At 46.5% G+C, this 20,618-nt stretch overlaps 1 protein-coding gene across 1 annotated transcript in view; it reads left to right on the forward strand.

Annotated features, from left to right (window-relative positions):
• LOC139386235 (rho guanine nucleotide exchange factor TIAM1-like) overlaps positions 1-20,618 on the forward strand; it is a 163,164-nt gene that overhangs the window by 45,047 nt on the left and 97,499 nt on the right. Inside the window, exons 5-6 of the mRNA XM_071131723.1 lie at positions 14,719-14,940; positions 17,959-18,196. Coding sequence (XP_070987824.1) covers positions 14,719-14,940; positions 17,959-18,196 — 460 coding nt within the window. The remainder of the gene's footprint in view (positions 1-14,718; positions 14,941-17,958; positions 18,197-20,618) is intronic.

Here is a 20,618-nt window from a genome sequence, read left to right on the forward strand (position 1 = left end):
CTCTCTCTCTCTCTCTCTCTCTGTCTCTGTCTCTGTCTCTCTCTCTCTGTCTCTCTCTCTCTGTGTGTCTCTCTCTCTCTCTGTCTCTCTGTCTCTGTCTCTGTCTCTCTCTCTCTCTCTCTCTCTCTCTCTCTCTCTCTCTCTCTGTCTCTCTCTCTCTCTCTGTCTCTCTCTCTGTCTCTCTCTCTCTCTCTGTCTCTCTCTCCACTCTCTCTCTTTCTCTCTCGCTTTATTGGCATGGGAAACATTTGTTAACATTGCCAAAGCAAGGGAGGTAGATAATGTACAAAAGTGAAATAAACAATACAAATTAACAGTAAACATTACACTCACAGAAGTTTCAATAGAGTGTTGCAACGATGTACAAATGGTTAAGGGTACACAAGGGAAAATAAATAAGCATAAATATGGGTTGTATTTACAATGGTGTTTGTTCTTCACTGGTTGCCCTTTTCTTGTGGCAACAGGTCATAAATCTTGCTGCTGTGATGGAACACTGTGGAATTTCACCCAGTAGATATGAGAGTTTATCAAAATTGGATTTGTTTTTGAATTCTTTGTGGATCTCTAATATGGTCATACATTGGGCAGGAGGTTAGGAAGTGCAGCTCAGTTTCCACCTCATTTTGTGGGCAGTGAGCACATAGCCTGTCTTCTCTTGAGTGCCATGCCGGCCTTTTTTCAATGGCAAGGCTATGCTCACTGAGTCTGTACATAGTCAAAGCTTTCCTTAATTTTGGGTCAGTCACAGGGGTCAGGTATTCTGCCACTGTGTACTCTCTGTTTAGGGCCAAATAGCATTCTAATTTGCTCTGTTTTTTTTGTTAATTCTTTCCAATGTGTCAAGTAATTATCTTTTTGTTTTCTCATGATTTGGTTGGGTCTAGTTGTGTTGCTGTCCTGGGGCTCTGTGGGGTGTGTTTGTGTTTGTGAACAGAGCCCCAGGACCAGCTTGCTTAGGGGACTCTTCTCCAGGTTCATTTCTCTGTAGGTGATGTCTTTCTTATGGAAGGTTTGGGAATCGCTTCCTTTTAGGTGGTTGTAGAATTTAACGTCTCTTTTCTGGATTTTGATAATTAGTGGGTATCGGCCTAATTCTGCTCTGCATGCATTATTTGGTGTTCTACGTTGTACACGGAGGATATTTTTGCAGAATCCTTCATGCAGTCTCTCAATTTGGTGTTTGTCCCATTTTGTGAAGTCTTGGTTGGTGAGCGGACCCCAGACCTCACAAACATAAAGGGCAATGTGCGCTATGACTGATTCAAGTATTTGTTAGCCAGATCCTAATTGGTATGTTGAATTTTATGTTCCTTTTGATGGCATAGAATGCCCTTCTGGCTTTGTCTCTCAGATCGTTCACAGCTTTGTGGAAGTTACCTGTGGCGCTGATGTTTAGGCCAAGGTATGTATAGTTTTTTTGCGTGCTCTAGGGCAATGGTGTCTAGATGGAATTTGTATTTGTGGTCCTGGTGACTGGATTTTTTTAAATGGAACACCATTATTTTGGTCTTACTAAGATTTACTGTCAGGGCCCAGGTCTGGCAGAATCTGTGCAGAAGATCTAGGTGCTGCTGTTGGCCCTCCTTGGTTGGTGACAGAAGCACCAGATCATCAGCAAACAGTAGACATTTGACTTCAGATTCTAGTAGGGTGAGGCCTTGTGCTGCAGACTTTTCTAGTGCCCGCGTCAATTCGTTGATATATATGTTGAAGAGGGTGGGGCTTAAGCTGCATCCCTGTCTCACCCCACGGCCCTGTCTGAAGAAATGTGTGCTTTTTGCCAATTTTAACCGTACACTTGTTGTTTGTGTACATGGATTTTATAATGTTGTATGTTTTACCCCCAACACCACTTTCCATCAATTTGTATAGCAGACCCTCATGCCAAATTGGGTCAAAGGCTTTTTTGAAATCAACAAAGCATGAGAAGCATTTGCCTTTGTTTTGGTTTGTTTGGTTGTCAATTAGGGTATGCAGGGTGAATACGTGGTCTGTTGTACGGTAATTTGGTAAAAAGCCAATTTGACATTAGCTCAGTACATTCTTTTCATTGAGGAAATGTACAAGTCTGCTGTTAATGATAATGCAGAGGATTTTTCCCAAGGTTGCTGTTGACGCATATCCCACGGTAGTTATTGGGGTCAAATTTGTCTCCACTTTTATGGATTGGGGTGATCAGTCCTTGGTTCCAAATATTGGGGAAGATGCCAGAGCTAAGGATGATGTTAAAGAGTTTTAGTATTGCCAATTGGAATTTGTGGTCTGTATATTTGATCATTTCATTGAGGATACCATCAACACCACAGGCCTTTTTGGGTTGGAGGGTTTTTATTTTGTCCTGTAACTCATTCAATGTAATTGGAGAATCCAGTGGGTTCTGGTGGTCTTTAATAGTTGAGTCTAAGATCTGTATTTGATCATGTATATGTTTTTGCTCTTTGTTCTTTGTAATAGAGCAAAAAATATTGGAGAAGTGGTTTACCCGTACATCTCCATTTTGGATAGATAATTCTTCGTGTTGTTGTTTGTTTAGTGTTTTCCAATTTTCCCAGAAGTGGTTAGAGTCTATGGATTCTTCAATTACATTGAGCTGATTTCTGGCGTGCTGTTCCTTCTTTTTCCGTAGTGTATTTCTGAATTGTTTTAGTGATTCACCATAGTGAAGGCATAAACTCAGGTTTTCTGGGTCTCTTATGTTTTTGTTGGACAGGTTTCTTCATTTCTTTCTTAGGTTTTTGCATTCTTCATCAAACCATTTGTCATTGTTGTTCATTTTCTTCGGTTTTCTGTTTACATTTTTTTTTAGATTTGATAGGAAAGCTGAGAGGTCAAATATACTGTTTAGATTTGATAGGGAAGCTGAGAGGTCAAATATACTGTTTAGATTTGATAGGCAAGCTGAGAGGTCAAACACACTGTTAAGAATTTCTACTTTCTACTACCAAGTTTACACCTTCACTATTACAGTGGAATGTTTTACCCAGGAAATTGTCTAGCTTGTGAGGGGGGGCACTCCCTGTTTTGCTGTCATGAGGCTGTGTGGTGGTCCTGTCATCATGAGGCTGTGTGGTGGTCCTGTAATCATGAGGCTGTGTGGTGGTGCTGTAATCATGAGGCTGTGTGGTGGTGGTCCTGTCATCATGAGGCTGTGTGGTGGTGGTGGTCCTGTCATCATGAGGCTGTGTGGTGGTCCTGTCATCATGAGGCTGTGTGGTGGTCCTGTCATCATGAGGCTGTGTGGTGGTCCTGTAATCATGAGGCTGTGTGGTGGTGCTGTCATCATGAGGCTGTGTGGTGGTGGTGGTCCTGTCATCATGAGGCTGTGTGGTGGTGGTGGTGCTGTCATCATGAGGCTGTGTGGTGGTGGTCCTGTCATCATGAGGCTGTGTGGTGGCGCTGTCATCATGAGGCTGTGTGGTGGTGGTGGTCCTGTAATCATGAGGCTGTGTGGTGGTCCTGTAATCATGAGGCTGTGTGGTGGTCCTGTCATCATGAGGCTGTGTGGTGGTGGTGGTGCTGTCATCATGAGGCTGTGTGGTGGTGGTCCTGTCATCATGAGGCTGTGTGGTGGTGGTGGTCCTGTCATCATGAGGCTGTGTGGTGGTCCTGTCATCACGAGGCTGTGTGGTGGTGGTCCTGTCATCATGAGGCTGTGTGGTGGTGCTGTCATCATGAGGCTGTGTGGTGGTCCTGTCATCCCGAGGCTGTGTGGTGGTGGTGGTCATGTCATCATGAGGCTGTGTGGTGGTGGTCCTGTCATCATGAGGCTGTGTGGTGGTGGTGCTGTCATCATGAGGCTGTCATCACGAGGCTGTGTGGTGGTGGTGGTCCTGTCATCATGAGGCTGTGTGGTGGTGCTGTCATCATGAGGCTGTGTAGTGGTGGTGCTGTCATCATGAGGCTGTGTGGTGGTGGTGGTGCTGTCATCATGAGGCTGTGTGGTGGTGGTGGTGCTGTCATCATGAGGCTGTGTGGTGGTGGTGGTGGTCCTGTCATCATGAGGCTGTGTGGTGGTGGTCCTGTCATCATGAGGCTGTGTGGTGGTGGTCCTGTCATCATGAGGCTGTGTGGTGGTGGTCCTGTCATCATGAGGCTGTGTGGTGGTGGTCCTGTCATCATGAGGCTGTGTGGTGGTGGTGGTCCTGTAATCATGAGGCTGTGTGGTGGTCCTGTAATCATGAGGCTGTGAGGTGGTCCTGTCATCATGAGGCTGTGTGGTGGTGGTGGTGCTGTCATCATGAGGCTGTGTGGTGGTGGTCCTGTCATCATGAGGCTGTGTGGTGGTGGTGGTCCTGTCATCATGAGGCTGTGTGGTGGTCCTGTCATCATGAGGCTGTGTGGTGGTGGTCCTGTCATCATGAGGCTGTGTGGTGGTCCTGTCATCATGAGGCTGTGTGGTGGTCCTGTAATCATGAGGCTGTGAGGTGGTCCTGTCATCATGAGGCTGTGTGGTGGTGGTGGTGCTGTCATCATGAGGCTGTGTGGTGGTGGTCCTGTCATCATGAGGCTGTGTGGTGGTCCTGTCATCATGAGGCTGTGTGGTGGTCCTGTCATCATGAGGCTGTGTGGTGGTGGTTCTGTCATCATGAGGCTGTGTGGTGGTGGACCTGTCATCATGAGGCTGTGTGGTGGTGGTCCTGTCATCATGAGGCTGTGTGGTGGTCCTGTCATCATGAGGGTGTGTGGTGGTGGTCCTGTCATCATGAGGCTGTGTGGTGGTGGTCCTGTCATCATGAGGCTGTGTGGTGGTGGTGGTCCTCTCATCATGAGGCTGCGTGGTGGTGGTGCTGTCATCATGAGGCTGTGTGGTGGTGATGTCATCATGAGGCTGTGTGGTGGTCCTGTCATCATGAGGCTGTGTGGTGGTCCTGTCATCATGAGGCTGTGTGGTGGTCCTGTCATCATGAGGCTGTGTGGTGGTGGTGGTCCTGTCATCATGAGGCTGTGTGGTGGTGATGTCAACATGAGGCTGTGTGGTGGTCCTGTCATCATGAGGCTGTGTGGTGGTCCTGTCATCATGAGGCTGTGTGGTGGTCCTGTCATCATGAGGCTGTGTGGTTGTGGTGGTCCTGTCATCATGAGGCTGTGTGGTGGTGGTGGTGCTGTCATCATGAGGCTGTGTGGTGGTGGTCCTGTCATCATGAGGCTGTGTGGTGGTCCTGTCATGATGAGGCTGTGTGGTGGTGGTTGTCCTGTCATCATGAGGCTGTGTGGTGGTGATGTCATCATGAGGCTGTGTGGTGGTCCTGTAATCATGAGGCTGTGTGGTGGTGGACCTGTCATCATGAGGCTGTGTGGTGGTGCTGTCATCATGAGGCTGTGTGGTGGTCCTGTCATCATGAGGCTGTGTGGTGGTCCTGTCATCATGAGGCTGTGTGGTGGTGGTGGTCCTGTCATCATGAGGCTGTGTGGTGGTGGTGGCCCTGTCATCATGAGGCTGTGTGGTGGTGATGTCATCATGAGGCTGTGTGGTGGTCCTGTCATCATGAGGCTGGTGGTGGTCCTGTCATCATGAGGCTGTGTGGTGGTGGTGCTGTCATCATGAGGCTGTGTGGTGGTGGACCTGTCATCATGAGGCTGCGTGGTGGTGGTGGTGCTGTCATCATGAGGCTGTGTGGTGGTGGTCCTGTCATCATGAGGCTGTGTGGTGGTGGTGGTCCTGTCATCATGAGGCTGTGTGGTGGTCCTGTCATCATGAGGCTGTGTGGTGGTGGTCCTGTCATCATGAGGCTGTGTGGTGGTGGTCCTGTCATCATGAGGCTGTGTGGTGGTGGTCCTGTCATCATGAGGCTGTGTGGTGGTGGTGGTCTTGTAATCATGAGGCTGTGTGGTGGTCCTGTAATCATGAGGCTGTGAGGTGGTCCTGTCATCATGAGGCTGTGTGGTGGTGGTGGTGCTGTCATCATGAGGCTGTGTGGTGGTGGTCCTGTCATCATGAGGCTGTGTGGTGGTGGTGGTCCTGTCATCATGAGGCTGTGTGGTGGTCCTGTCATCATGAGGCTGTGTGGTGGTGGTCCTGTCATCATGAGGCTGTGTGGTGGGCCTGTCATCATGAGGCTGTGTGGTGGTCCTGTAATCATGAGGCTGTGTGGTGGTCCTGTCATCATGAGGCTGTGTGGTGGTGGTTCTGTCATCATGAGGCTGTGTGGTGGTGGACCTGTCATCATGAGGCTGTGTGGTGGTGGTCCTGTCATCATGAGGCTGTGTGGTGGTCCTGTCATCATGAGGGTGTGTGGTGGTGGTCCTGTCATCATGAGGCTGTGTGGTGGTGGTCCTGTCATCATGAGGCTGTGTGGTGGTGGTGGTCCTCTCATCATGAGGCTGCGTGGTGGTGGTGCTGTCATCATGAGGCTGTGTGGTGGTGATGTCATCATGAGGCTGTGTGGTGGTCCTGTCATCATGAGGCTGTGTGGTGGTCCTGTCATCATGAGGCTGTGTGGTGGTCCTGTCATCATGAGGCTGTGTGGTGGTGGTGGTCCTGTCATCATGAGGCTGTGTGGTGGTGGTGGTCCTGTCATCATGAGGCTGTGTGGTGGTGATGTCAACATGAGGCTGTGTGGTGGTCCTGTCATCATGAGGCTGTGTGGTGGTCCTGTCATCATGAGGCTGTGTGGTGGTCCTGTCATCATGAGGCTGTGTGGTTGTGGTGGTCCTGTCATCATGAGGCTGTGTGGTGGTGGTGGTGCTGTCATCATGAGGCTGTGTGGTGGTGGTCCTGTCATCATGAGGCTGTGTGGTGGTGGTGCTGTCATCATGAGGCTGCGTGGTGGTGGTGGTGCTGTCATCATGAGGCTGTGTGGTGGTGGTCCTGTCATCATGAGGCTGTGTGGTGGTGGTGGTCCTGTCATCATGAGGCTGTGTGGTGGTGATGTCATCATGAGGCTGTGTGGTGTTGGTGTCATCATGAGGCTTTGTGGTGTTGGTGTCATAATGACGCTGTGTGGTGTTGGTGTCATCATGAGGCTGTGTGGTGTTGGTGTCATCATGAGGCTGTGTGGTGTTGGTGTCATCATGAGGCTGTGTGGTGTTGGTGTCATCATGAGGCTGTGTGGTGTTGGTGTCATCATGAGGCTGTGTGGTGTTGGTGTCATCATGAGGCTGTGTGGTGTTGGTGGTTCTGTCATCATGAGGCTGTGTGGTGGTGGTGGTGCTGTCATCATGAGGCTGTGTGGTGGTGGTGCTGTCGTCATGAGGCTGTGTGGTGGTGGTGCTGTCGTCATGAGGCTGTGTGGTGGTGGTGCTGTCGTCATGAGGCTGTGTGGTGGTGGTGCTGTCGTCATGAGGCTGTGTGGTGGTCCTGTCATCATGAGGCTGTGTGGTGGTGGTCCTGTCATCATGAGGCTATGTGGTGGTGGTGGTGCTGTCGTCATGAGGCTGTGTGGTGGTGCTGTCGTCATGAGGCTGTTTGGTGGTGGTGGTGCTGTCGTCATGAGGCTGTGTGGTGGTGCTGTCGTCATGAGGCTGTTTGGTGGTGGTGGTGCTGTCATCATGAGGCTGTGTGGGGCGGGCAGCGCGTGAATGGAGCCGCCAATCGCATGATGTGGTCATTTGACCTGACAGAGTGAGAACGGTTTGGTTGGACCCTCCTTAGATTCCCCATCCAGCCCGTCAGCCAGCCATTCTGTCAAAGAGGAGAGGCCAGAGCATTCAGAGGAACTATCATGCTATGTCAGGTTAGGTCAAGCCAATTATTGGCTGTGAATAATTGATGTAATGATTATGTAACGCTCTTGGCTAAGGTAGGCTAGGATCAGTATCTGTAGGCTAGGATCAGTATCTGTAGGCTAGGATCAGTATCTGTAGGCTAGGCTAAGGTTGGCTAGGATCAGTATATGTAGGCTCGGCTAAGGTAGGCTAGGATCAGTATCTGTAGGCTAGGCTCAGTATCTATAGGCTAGGCTAAGGTAGGCTAGGATCAGTATCTGTAGGCTAGGATCAGTATCTGTAGGCTAGGATCAGTATCTGTAGGCTAGGATCAGTATCTGTAGGCTAGGATCAGTATCTGTAGGCTAGGATCAGTATCTGTAGGCTAGGCTAAGGTAGGCTAGGATGAGTATCTGTAGGCTAGGATGAGTATCTGTAGGCTAGGATCAGTATCTGTAGGCTAGGATCAGTATCTGTAGGCTAGGATCAGTATCTGTAGGCTAGGATCAGTATATGTAGGCTAGGATGAGTATCTGTAGGCTAGGATGAGTATCTGTAGGCTAGGCTCAGTATATATAGGCTAGGCTAAGGTAGGCTAGGATCAGTATCTGTAGGCTAGGATCAGTATCTGTAGGCTAGGATCAGTATCTGTAGGCTAGGATCAGTATCTGTAGGCTAGGCTAAGGTAGGCTAGGATCAGTATCTGTAGGCTAGGCTCAGTATCTGTAGGCTAGGATGAGTATCTGTAGGCTAGGATGAGTATCTGTAGGCTAGGATGAGTATCTCTAGGCTAGGATCAGTATCTGTAGGCTAGGATCAGTATCTGTAGGCTAGGCTAAGGTAGGCTAGGATCAGTATATGTAGGCTAGGATCAGTATCTGTAGGCTGGTCTCAGTATCTGTAGGCTAGGCTAAGGTAGGCTAGGATCAGTATCTGTAGGCTAGGATCAGTATCTGTAGGCTAGGATCAGTATCTCTAGGCTAGGATCAGTATCTGTAGGCTAGGATCAGTATCTGTAGGCTAGGATCAGTATCTGTAGGCTAGGATCAGTATCTGTAGGCTAGGCTAAGGTAGGCTAGGATCAGTATCTGTAGGCTAGGCTACGGTAGTCTAGGATCAGTATCTCTAGGCTAGGCTAAGGTTGGCTAGGATCAGTATCTGTAGGCTAGGATCAGTATCTGTAGGCTAGGATCAGTATCTGTAGGCTAGGCTAAGGTAGGCTAGGATGAGTATCTGTAGGCTAGGATGAGTATCTGTAGGCTAGGATGAGTATCTGTAGGCTAGGATCAGTATCTGTAGGCTAGGATCAGTATCTGTAGGCTAGGATCAGTATCTGTAGGCTAGGATCAGTATATGTAGGCTAGGATGAGTATCTGTAGGCTAGGATGAGTATCTGTAGGCTAGGCTCAGTATATATAGGCTAGGCTAAGGTAGGCTAGGATCAGTATCTGTAGGCTAGGATCAGTATCTGTAGGCTAGGATCAGTATCTGTAGGCTAGGATCAGTATCTGTAGGCTAGGCTAAGGTAGGCTAGGATCAGTATCTGTAGGCTAGGCTCAGTATCTGTAGGCTAGGATGAGTATCTGTAGGCTAGGATGAGTATCTGTAGGCTAGGATGAGTATCTGTAGGCTAGGATCAGTATCTGTAGGCTAGGATCAGTATCTGTAGGCTAGGCTAAGGTAGGCTAGGATCAGTATATGTAGGCTAGGATCAGTATCTGTAGGCTGGTCTCAGTATCTGTAGGCTAGGCTAAGGTAGGCTAGGATCAGTATCTGTAGGCTAGGATCAGTATCTGTAGGCTAGGATCAGTATCTCTAGGCTAGGATCAGTATCTGTAGGCTAGGATCAGTATCTGTAGGCTAGGATCAGTATCTGTAGGCTAGGATCAGTATCTGTAGGCTAGGCTAAGGTAGGCTAGGATCAGTATCTGTAGGCTAGGCTACGGTAGTCTAGGATCAGTATCTCTAGGCTAGGCTAAGGTTGGCTAGGATCAGTATCTGTAGGCTAGGATCAGTATCTGTAGGCTAGGATCAGTGTCTGTAGGCTAGGCTAAGGTATGCTAGGATCAGTATCTGTAGGCTAGGATGAGTATCTGTAGGCTAGGATGAGTATCTGTAGGCTAGGATGAGTATCTGTAGGCTAGGATGAGTATCTGTAGGCTAGGATCAGTATCTGTAGGCTAGGATCAGTATATGTAGGCTCGGCTAAGGTAGGCTAGGATCAGTATCTGTAGGCTAGGATCAGTATCTGTAGGCTAGGATGAGTATCTGTAGGCTAGGATGAGTATCTGTAGGCTAGGCTCAGTATATATAGGCTAGGCTAAGGTAGGCTAGGATCAGTATCTGTAGGCTAGGCTAAGGTATGCTAGGATCAGTATCTGTAGGCTAGGATCAGTATCTGTAGGCTAGGATCAGTATCTGTAGGCTAGGCTCAGTATATGTAGGCTAGGCTAAGGTAGGCTAGGATCAGTAACTGTAGGCTAGGATCAGTATCTGTAGACTAGGCTCAGTATATGTAGGCTAGGCTAAGGTAGGCTAGGATCAGTATCTGTAGGCTAGGATCAGTATCTATAGGCTAGGATCAGTATCTTTAGGCTAGGATCAGTATCTGTAGGCTAAGATCAGTATCTGTAGGCTAGGATCAGTATGTGTAGGCTAGGCTAAGGTAAGCTAGGATCAGTATCTGTAGGCTAGGATCAGTATATGTAGGCTAGGCTAAGGTAGGCTAGGATCAGTATCTGTAGGCTAGGCTAAGGTAGGCTAGGATCAGTATCTCTAGGTTAGGCTAAGGTTGGCTAGGATCAGTATATGTAGGCTTGGCTATGGTAGGCTCGGATCAGTATCTGTAGGCTAGGCTAAGGTAGGCTAGGATCAGTATCTGTAGGCTAGGCTCAGTATCTGTAGGCTAGGCTCAGTATCTGTAGGCTAGGCTCAGTATCTGTAGGCTAGGCTAAGGTAGGCTAGGATCAGTATCTGTAGGCTAGGCTCAGTATCTGTAGGCTAGGCTAAGTTAGGCTAATGTCAGTATCTGTAGGCTAGGATCAGTATATGTTGGCAAGGCTAAGGTAGGCTAGGCTAAGGTTGGCTAGGATAAGTATCTGTAGGCTAGGATCAATGACCTCAACATGTTTAAATGCAGGGTTGCAACCTCTACATCTGCGGAGACAGTATGGTCTCTAGGACGGGAGCCTGACGCTTTACTGTCAGGCTAGGATGTAGGCTAGGATGAGTATCTGTAGGCTAGGATGAGTATCTGTAGGCTAGGATGAGTATCTGTAGGCTAGGATCAGTATCTGTAGGCTAGGATCAGTATATGTAGGCTCGGCTAAGGTAGGCTAGGATCAGTATCTGTAGGCTAGGATCAGTATCTGTAGGCTAGGATGAGTATCTGTAGGCTAGGATGAGTATCTGTAGGCTAGGCTCAGTATATATAGGCTAGGCTAAGGTAGGCTAGGATCAGTATCTGTAGGCTAGGCTAAGGTATGCTAGGATCAGTATCTGTAGACTAGGCTCAGTATATGTAGGCTAGGCTAAGGTAGGCTAGGATCAGTATCTGTAGGCTAGGATCAGTATCTATAGGCTAGGATCAGTATCTTTAGGCTAGGATCAGTATCTGTAGGCTAAGATCAGTATCTGTAGGCTAGGATCAGTATGTGTAGGCTAGGCTAAGGTAAGCTAGGATCAGTATCTGTAGGCTAGGATCAGTATATGTAGGCTAGGCTAAGGTAGGCTAGGATCAGTATCTGTAGGCTAGGCTAAGGTAGGCTAGGATCAGTATCTCTAGGTTAGGCTAAGGTTGGCTAGGATCAGTATATGTAGGCTTGGCTATGGTAGGCTCGGATCAGTATCTGTAGGCTAGGCTAAGGTAGGCTAGGATCAGTATCTGTAGGCTAGGCTCAGTATCTGTAGGCTAGGCTCAGTATCTGTAGGCTAGGCTCAGTATCTGTAGGCTAGGCTAAGGTAGGCTAGGATCAGTATCTGTAGGCTAGGCTCAGTATCTGTAGGCTAGGCTAAGTTAGGCTAATGTCAGTATCTGTAGGCTAGGATCAGTATATGTTGGCAAGGCTAAGGTAGGCTAGGCTAAGGTTGGCTAGGATAAGTATCTGTAGGCTAGGATCAATGACCTCAACATGTTTAAATGCAGGGTTGCAACCTCTACATCTGCGGAGACAGTATGGTCTCTAGGACGGGAGCCTGACGCTTTACTGTCAGGCTAGGATGTAGGCTAGGATGAGTATCTGTAGGCTAGGATGAGTATCTGTAGGCTAGGATGAGTATCTGTAGGCTAGGATCAGTATCTGTAGGCTAGGATCAGTATATGTAGGCTCGGCTAAGGTAGGCTAGGATCAGTATCTGTAGGCTAGGATCAGTATCTGTAGGCTAGGATGAGTATCTGTAGGCTAGGATGAGTATCTGTAGGCTAGGCTCAGTATATATAGGCTAGGCTAAGGTAGGCTAGGATCAGTATCTGTAGGCTAGGCTAAGGTATGCTAGGATCAGTATCTGTAGGCTAGGATCAGTATCTGTAGGCTAGGATCAGTATCTGTAGGCTAGGCTCAGTATATGTAGGCTAGGCTAAGGTAGGCTAGGATCAGTATCTGTAGGCTAGGATCAGTATCTGTAGACTAGGCTCAGTATATGTAGGCTAGGCTAAGGTAGGCTAGGATCAGTATCTGTAGGCTAGGATCAGTATCTATAGGCTAGGATCAGTATCTTTAGGCTAGGATCAGTATCTGTAGGCTAAGATCAGTATCTGTAGGCTAGGATCAGTATGTGTAGGCTAGGCTAAGGTAAGCTAGGATCAGTATCTGTAGGCTAGGATCAGTATATGTAGGCTAGGCTAAGGTAGGCTAGGATCAGTATCTGTAGGCTAGGCTAAGGTAGGCTAGGATCAGTATCTCTAGGTTAGGCTAAGGTTGGCTAGGATCAGTATATGTAGGCTTGGCTATGGTAGGCTCGGATCAGTATCTGTAGGCTAGGCTAAGGTAGGCTAGGATCAGTATCTGTAGGCTAGGCTCAGTATCTGTAGGCTAGGCTCAGTATCTGTAGGCTAGGCTAAGGTAGGCTAGGATCAGTATCTGTAGGCTAGGCTCAGTATCTGTAGGCTAGGCTAAGTTAGGCTAATGTCAGTATCTGTAGGCTAGGATCAGTATATGTTGGCAAGGCTAAGGTAGGCTAGGCTAAGGTTGGCTAGGATAAGTATCTGTAGGCTAGGATCAATGACCTCAACATGTTTAAATGCAGGGTTGCAACCTCTACATCTGCGGAGACAGTATGGTCTCTAGGACGGGAGCCTGACGCTTTACTGTCAGTCTGATTACATATCTGTAGACCATTAGAATGTCCATAGACCGTTGTTGTCTCACCTCTACCTGTGTGTGTGTCCGTCCGTCCCACCTCTACCTGTGTGTGTGTGTGTATCTCACCCGTGTGTCTGTACGTGTGTGTGTGTGTGTCTCACCCGTGTGTCTGTACGTGTGTTTGTGTGTCTCACCCTTGTGTCTGTACGTGTGTGTGTGTGTCTCACCCTTGTGTCTGTACATGTGTGTGTCTGTCCGTCCCACCTCTACCTGTGTGTGTGTGTGTCTCACCTGTGTGTCTGTACATGTGTGTTTCTGTCCGTCCCACCTCTACCTGTGTGTGTGTGTGTCTCACCTGTGTGTCTGTACCTGTGTGTGTCTGTCCGTCCCACCTCTACCTGTGTGTGTGTGTGTCTCACCTGTGTGTCTGTACATGTGTGTGTCTGTCCGTCCCACCTCTACCTGTGTGTGTGTGTGTCTCACCTGTGTGTCTGTACATGTGTGTGTCTGTCCGTCCCACCTCTACCTGTGTGTGTGTCCGTCCGTCCCACCTCTACCTGTGTGTGTGTGTGTATCTCACCCGTGTGTCTGTACGTGTGTGTGTGTGTGTCTCACCCGTGTGTGTGTTTGTGTGTCTCACCCTTGTGTCTGTACGTGTGTGTGTGTGTGTCTCACCCTTGTGTCTGTACATGTGTGTGTCTGTCCGTCCCACCTCTACCTGTGTGTGTGTGTGTCTCACCTGTGTGTCTGTACATGTGTGTGTCTGTCCGTCCCACCTCTACCTGTGTGTGTGTGTGTCTCACCTGTGTGTCTGTACCTGTGTGTTTCTGTCCGTCCCACCTCTACCTGTGTGTGTGTGTGTCTCACCTGTGTGTCTGTACCTGTGTGTGTCTGTCCGTCCCACCTCTACCTGTGTGTGTGTGTGTCTCACCTGTGTGTCTGTACATGTGTGTGTCTGTCCGTCCCACCTCTACCTGTGTGTGTGTGTGTCTCACCTGTGTGTCTGTACATGTGTGTGTCTGTCCGTCCCACCTCTACCTGTGTGTCTCACCTGTGTGTCTGTACCTGTGTGTTTCTGTCCGTCCCACCTCTACCTGTGTGTGTGTCTCACCTGTGTGTCTGTACATGTGTGTGTCTGTCCGTCCCACCTCTACCTGTGTGTGTGTCTCACCTGTGTGTCTGTACATGTGTGTGTCTGTCCGTCCCACCTCTACCTGTGTGTGTGTGTGTCTCACCTGTGTGTCTGTACATGTGTGTGTCTGTCCGTCCCACCTCTACCTGTGTGTGTGTGTGTCTCACCTGTGCGTCTGTACGTGTGTGTTTCTGTCCGTCCCACCTCTACCTGTGTGTGTGTGTGTCTCACCTGTGTGTCTGTACCTGTGTGTGTCTGTCCGTCCCACCTCTACCTGTGTGTCTCACCTGTGTGTCTGTACATGTGTGTGTCTGTCCGTCCAACCTCTACCTGTGTGTCTCACCTGTGTGTCTGTACCTGTGTGTTTCTGTCCGTCCCACCTCTACCTGTGTGTCTCACCTGTGTGTCTGTACCTGTGTGTGTCTGTCCGTCCCACCTCTACCTGTGTGTCTCACCTGTGTGTCTGTACCTGTGTGTGTCTGTCCGTCCCACCTCTACCTGTGTGTCTCACCTGTGTGTGTCTGTCTGTCCCACCTCTACCTGTGTGTATCTCACCTGTGTGTCTGTACCTGTGTGTGTCTGTCCGTCCCACCTCTACCTGTGTGTCTCACCTGTGTGTCTGTACCTGTGTGTTTCCAGGATGTGACAGCCGGAGAGGGCAGTGAGTACGAGGACAGTGGCATAGACGGGGTGACGGCTTCGGGGGCGGAGCATCAGTCCCGGCGCTATAAGACCATGTCTATGTCCTTCTCCGTGTGCTCGGCGGCGGGGCGGAGCCTGTTTGCTGGCAGTGACAGCGGAAGCAGCAGCGGGGGAGGAGCCAGTGAGGGGGTCCAGGGGGTTTATGAGAACTTCAGACAGGTGGGTGGTTGTTCTGGTTCACACACACACACACACATATACAGTTGAAGTCCGAAGTTTACCTTAGCCAAATACATTTAAACCCAGTTTTTCATAATTCCTGACATTTAATTCAACCAAGTAAAAATTCCCTGTCTTAGGTCAGTTAGGATCACCACTTTATTTTAAGAATGTAAAATGTCAGAATAATAGTAGAGAGAATGATTTCTTTCAGCTTTTATTTCTTTCATCACATTCCCAAGGGGTCATAAGTTTACATACAATCAAGCATTGCCTTTAAATTGTTTAACTTGGGTCAAACGTTTCTGGTAGCCTTCCACAAGCTTCCCACAATAAGTTGGGTGAATTTTTGCCCATTCCTCCTGACAGAGCTGGTGTGACTGAGTCAGGTTTGTAGGCCCTCTTGCTCACACACACTTTTTCAGTTCTGCCGACACATTTTCTTTTGGATTGAGGGCAGGGCTTTGTGATGGCCACTCCAATACCTTGACTTTGTTGGAAGACCCATTTTCAACCAAGCGTTAACTTCCTAACTGAGGTCTTGAGATGTTGCTTCAATATATCCACATAATTTTCCTTCGTCATGATATTTTGTGAAGTGCACCAGTCCCCCCTGCAGCAAAGCACCCCCACAACATGATGCTGCCACCCCCGTGCTTCACGGTTGGGATGGTGTTCTTCAGCTTGCAAGCCTCCCCCTTTTACCTCCAAATATAACGATGGTCATTATGGCCAAACAGTTCTCTTTTTGTTTCATCAGACCAGAGGACATTTCTCCAAAAAGTACGATCTTTGTCCCCATATGCAGTTGCAAACCGTAGTCTGGCTATTTTATGGCGGTTTTGGAGCAGGGGCTTCTTCCTTGCTGAGCGTCCTTTCAGGTTATGTCGATATAGGACTCGTTTTACTGTGGATATAGATACAGTTTTGTATCTGTTTCTTCCAGCATCTTCACAATGTCCTTTGCTGTTGTTCTGGGAAGGATTTGCACTTTTCACACCAAAGTACGTTCATCTCTAGGAGACAGAACGAGACTCCTGCCTGAGCGGTATGACGGCTGCGTGGTCCCATGGTGTTTTTGCTTGTGTAGTATTGTTTGTGCAGATGAACATGGTACCTTCAGACGTTTGGAAATTGTTCCCAAGGATGAACCATGTCTCCAATTTTTTTCTGAGGTCTTGGCGGATTTCTTTTGATTTTCCCATGATGTCAAGCAAATAGGCACTGAGTTTGAAGGTAGGCCTTGAAATACATCCACAGGCACACCTCCAAATGACTCAAATTATGTAAATTAGACCATCAGAAACTTCTAAAGCCATGACATCATTTTCTGTAATTTTCCAAGCTGTTTAAAGGCACAGTCAACTTAGTGTATGTAAACTTCTGACCCCCTGGAATTGTGATACAGTGAATTATAAGTGAAATCATCTGTCTGTAAACAATTGTTGGAAACATTACTTGTGTCATGCACAAAGTAGATGTCCTAACCGACTTGCCAAAACTATAGTTTGTTAACAAGACATTTGTGGAGTGGTTGAAAAACTAGTTTTAATGACTCCAACCTAAGTGCATGTAAAATTCCGACTGTACATGTGTGTGTGTATACATAAATACCTACATACATACACAAGTTTGGTGTCACTTAGAAATGTCCTTGTTTTTGAAAGAAAAGCACATTTTTTTCCATTAAAATAACATCAAATTGATCAGAAATACAGTGTAGACATTGCTAATGTTGTAAATGACTATTGTAGCTGGAAACGGCTGATTTTTAATGGAATATCTACATAGGCGTACAGAGGCCCATTATCAGCAACCTTCACTCCTGTGTTCCAATGGCACATTGTGTTAGCTAATCCAAGTTTATCATTTTAAAAGGCTAATTGACCATGAGAACCAATTTTGCAATTATGTTAGCACAGCTGAAAACTGTCGTACTGATTAAAGATGCAATAAAACTGGCCTTCTTTAAACTAGTTGAGTATCTGGAGCATCAGTACTGATGCCTAGAAGGCCAGCATGCCGGAGTCGCCTCTTCACTGCTGACGTTGGGACTGGTGTTTTGCGGGTACTATTTCATGAAGCTGCCAGTTGAGGACTTGTGAGTCGTTTGTTTTTCAAACTAGACATTCTTTCTAGTTTCGTTAGAGCTCGTTTGCGCTGTTCTGTGAAGGGAGTAGTTAGTACACAGCGTTGTACGAGATCTTCAGTTACCCTACTCTTTCACCAATCTCTGCAAGATCCCGGACACTTACACCTCCAAGTTGGTGGACACTTCTGAGGGGAACTGCCCTAGCCCTCAACCTCCGATCCAACAGGTCCCAGACGTGCTCAATGGGATTGAGATCCGGGCTCTTTGCTGGCCATGGCAAAACACTGCCACTGGCAGAACACAGAACACGCATGGAACGAGCAGTATGACTGGTGGCATTGTCATGCTGAAGGGTCATGTCAGGATAAGCCTGCAGGAAGGGTACCACATGAGGGAGGAGGATGTCTTCCCTGTAACGCACAGCATTGAGATTGCCTGCAATGACAACAAGCTCAGTCCGATGATGCTGTGACACACCACCCCAGACCATGACGGACCCTCCCATCTCCAAATCGATTCCTCTCCAGAGTACAGGCCTCGGTGTAACGCTCATTCCTTTGACGATAAGCGCGAATCCGACCATCACCCCTGGTGAGACAACACCGCGACTCGTCAGTGAAGAGCACTTTTTGCCAGTCCTGTCTGGTCCAGCGAGGGTGGTTTTGTGCCCATAGGCAATGTTGTTGCCGTTGGTGTCTGGTGAGGACCTGCCTTACAACAGACCTGCATGCCCTCAGTCCAGCCTCTCTCAGACTATTGCGGACAGTCTGAGCACTGATGGAGGGATTGTGCGTTCCTGGTGTAACTCGGGAAGTTGTTGTTGCCGAGTTTCCGAGTCTGTTATTCAGTAGTTTATGCTGCAAACAAATTGCTGTTTGTTCAGGGACAATAACGTTTTATTGATTTGAATGTAATGTTATGATCAGGAGTTGGAGATGAGCTCGTGTCAGACAGAGAGTCTGGAGGAGGCGGGGTCAGCACTGAGTGACGAACAGAGCGTCATGAGCTCAGCCTACCAATCAGATCCCCTGCTCAGCGTTGCCCAGGGAACCGTGAGGAAGGCGGGCCGTCTGGCTGTCAAGAACTTCCTGGTTCACAAGAAGAACAAGAAGGTGGAGTCGGCCACCAGGAGGAAGTGGAAGAGCTACTGGGTCTGCCTCAAAGGTACCTACCCTACAGTATATACTGTGTCTATACACACTGCTATCTAACTATCTACTGTATCTATTATTATTACTAGTACCTACCCTACAGTATATACTGTATCTATACACACTGCTATCTAACTATCTACTGTATCTATTATTATTACTAGTACCTACCCTACAGTATATACTGTATCTATACACACTGCTATCTAAATATCTACTGTATCTATACACACTGCTATCTAACTATCTACTGTATCTATTATTATTACTAGTACCTACCCTACAGTATATACTGTATCTATACACACTGCTATCTAACTATATATATACTGTATCTATACACACTGCTATAACTAGTACCTACCCTACAGTATATACTGTATCTATACACACTGCTATCTAACGCTTCACTTGGCATTATCACTCTTATTGTTATTATTACTATTATTAATGTTATTATTATCACTCATTATTATTATTATTATTACTACTGTTACTATTATTATTACTGTTACTTATATTATTATTACATTATTATTAACGTTATTATTATTACATTATTAGTAATGTTATTACTCTTATTATTATTATTATTATTATTATTATTATTACTGTTACTATTATTATTATTATTAATGTTATTATTATTACATTATTATTATTATTACTGTTACTACTACTGTACCCTGTTACTACTACTGTACCCTGTTACTACTATTATACCCTGTTACTACTACTACTACTACTACTACTACTACTACTGTACCCTGTTACTACTATTATACCCTGCTACTACTAGTACTACTATACCCTGTTACTACTACTGTACCCTGTTACTACTACTGTACCCTGTTACTACTATTATACCCTGTTACTACTACTACTACTACTACTACTGTACCCTGTTACTACTATTATACCCTGCTACTACTAGTACTACTATACCCTGTTACTACTACTGTACCCTGTTACTACTACTACTACTGTACCCTGTTACTACTACTGTACCCTGCTACTACTATTACTACTGTACCCTGTTACTACTACTGTACCCTGTTACTACTATTATACCCTGTTACTACTATTATACCCTGTTACTACTACTACTACTGTACCCTGTTCCTACTATTATACCCTGTTACTACTACTACTACTACTACTACTACTACTACTGTACCCTGTTACTACTATTATACCCTGCTACTACTACTACTGTACCCTGTTACTACTATTATACCCTGCTACTACTACTACTACTGTACCCTGTTACTACTACTACTACTACTGTACCCTGTTACTACTATTATACCCTGCTGCTACTACTATTACTACTATACCCTGTTACTACTACTACTACTACTATACCATGTTACTACTACTATTACTACTATACCCAGTTACTACTACTATTACCACTATACCCTGTTACTACTACTATACCCTGTTACTACTACTACTACTACTACTACTACTATACCCTGTTACTACTACTACTATTACTACTATACCCTGTTACTACTACTATTACTACTATACCCAGTTACTACTACTATTACCACTATACCCTGTTACTACTACTATACCCTGTTACTACTACTACTACTACTACTACTATACCCTGTTACTACTACTATACCCTGTTACTACTACTACTACTACTATACCCTGTTACTACTACTACTACTACTACTACTACTACTATACCCTGTTACTACTACTACTACTACTACTACTACTACTACTACTACTACTACTATCCCCTGCTACTACTATTACTACTATACCCTGTTACTACTACTACTACTACTACTACTACTACTATACCCTGTTACTACTACTACTACTACTACTATACCCAGTTACTACTACTATTACTACTATACCCTGTTACTACTACTATACCCTGTTACTACCACTATTACGACTATACCATGTTACTACTACTATTACTACTATACCATGTTACTACTACTACTACTACTATCCCCTGTTACTACTACTACTACTATCCCCTGTTACTACTACTACTACTATACCATGTTACTACTACTACTACTACTACTACTACTACTATACCCTGTTACTACTACTATACCCTGTTACTACTACTATTACTACTATACTCTGTTACTACTACTACGACTATACCCTGTTACTACTACTATTACTACTATACCCAGTTACTACTACTATTACTAATATCCCCTGTTACTACTACTATACCCTGTTACTACTACTATACCATGTTACTACTACTATTACTACTATACCCTGTTACTACTACTATACCCTGCCATTACTACTATTACTACTATACCATGTTACTACTACTATTACTACTATACCCTGTTACTACTACTATTACTACTATCCCATGTCACTACTACTATACCATGTTACTACTACTATACCATGTTACTACTACTATTACTACT

The sequence above is a fragment of the Oncorhynchus clarkii genome, chromosome 27 (genome assembly GCF_045791955.1).
Source record: "Oncorhynchus clarkii lewisi isolate Uvic-CL-2024 chromosome 27, UVic_Ocla_1.0, whole genome shotgun sequence".
Classification (NCBI taxonomy): Eukaryota; Metazoa; Chordata; class Actinopteri; order Salmoniformes; family Salmonidae; genus Oncorhynchus; species Oncorhynchus clarkii.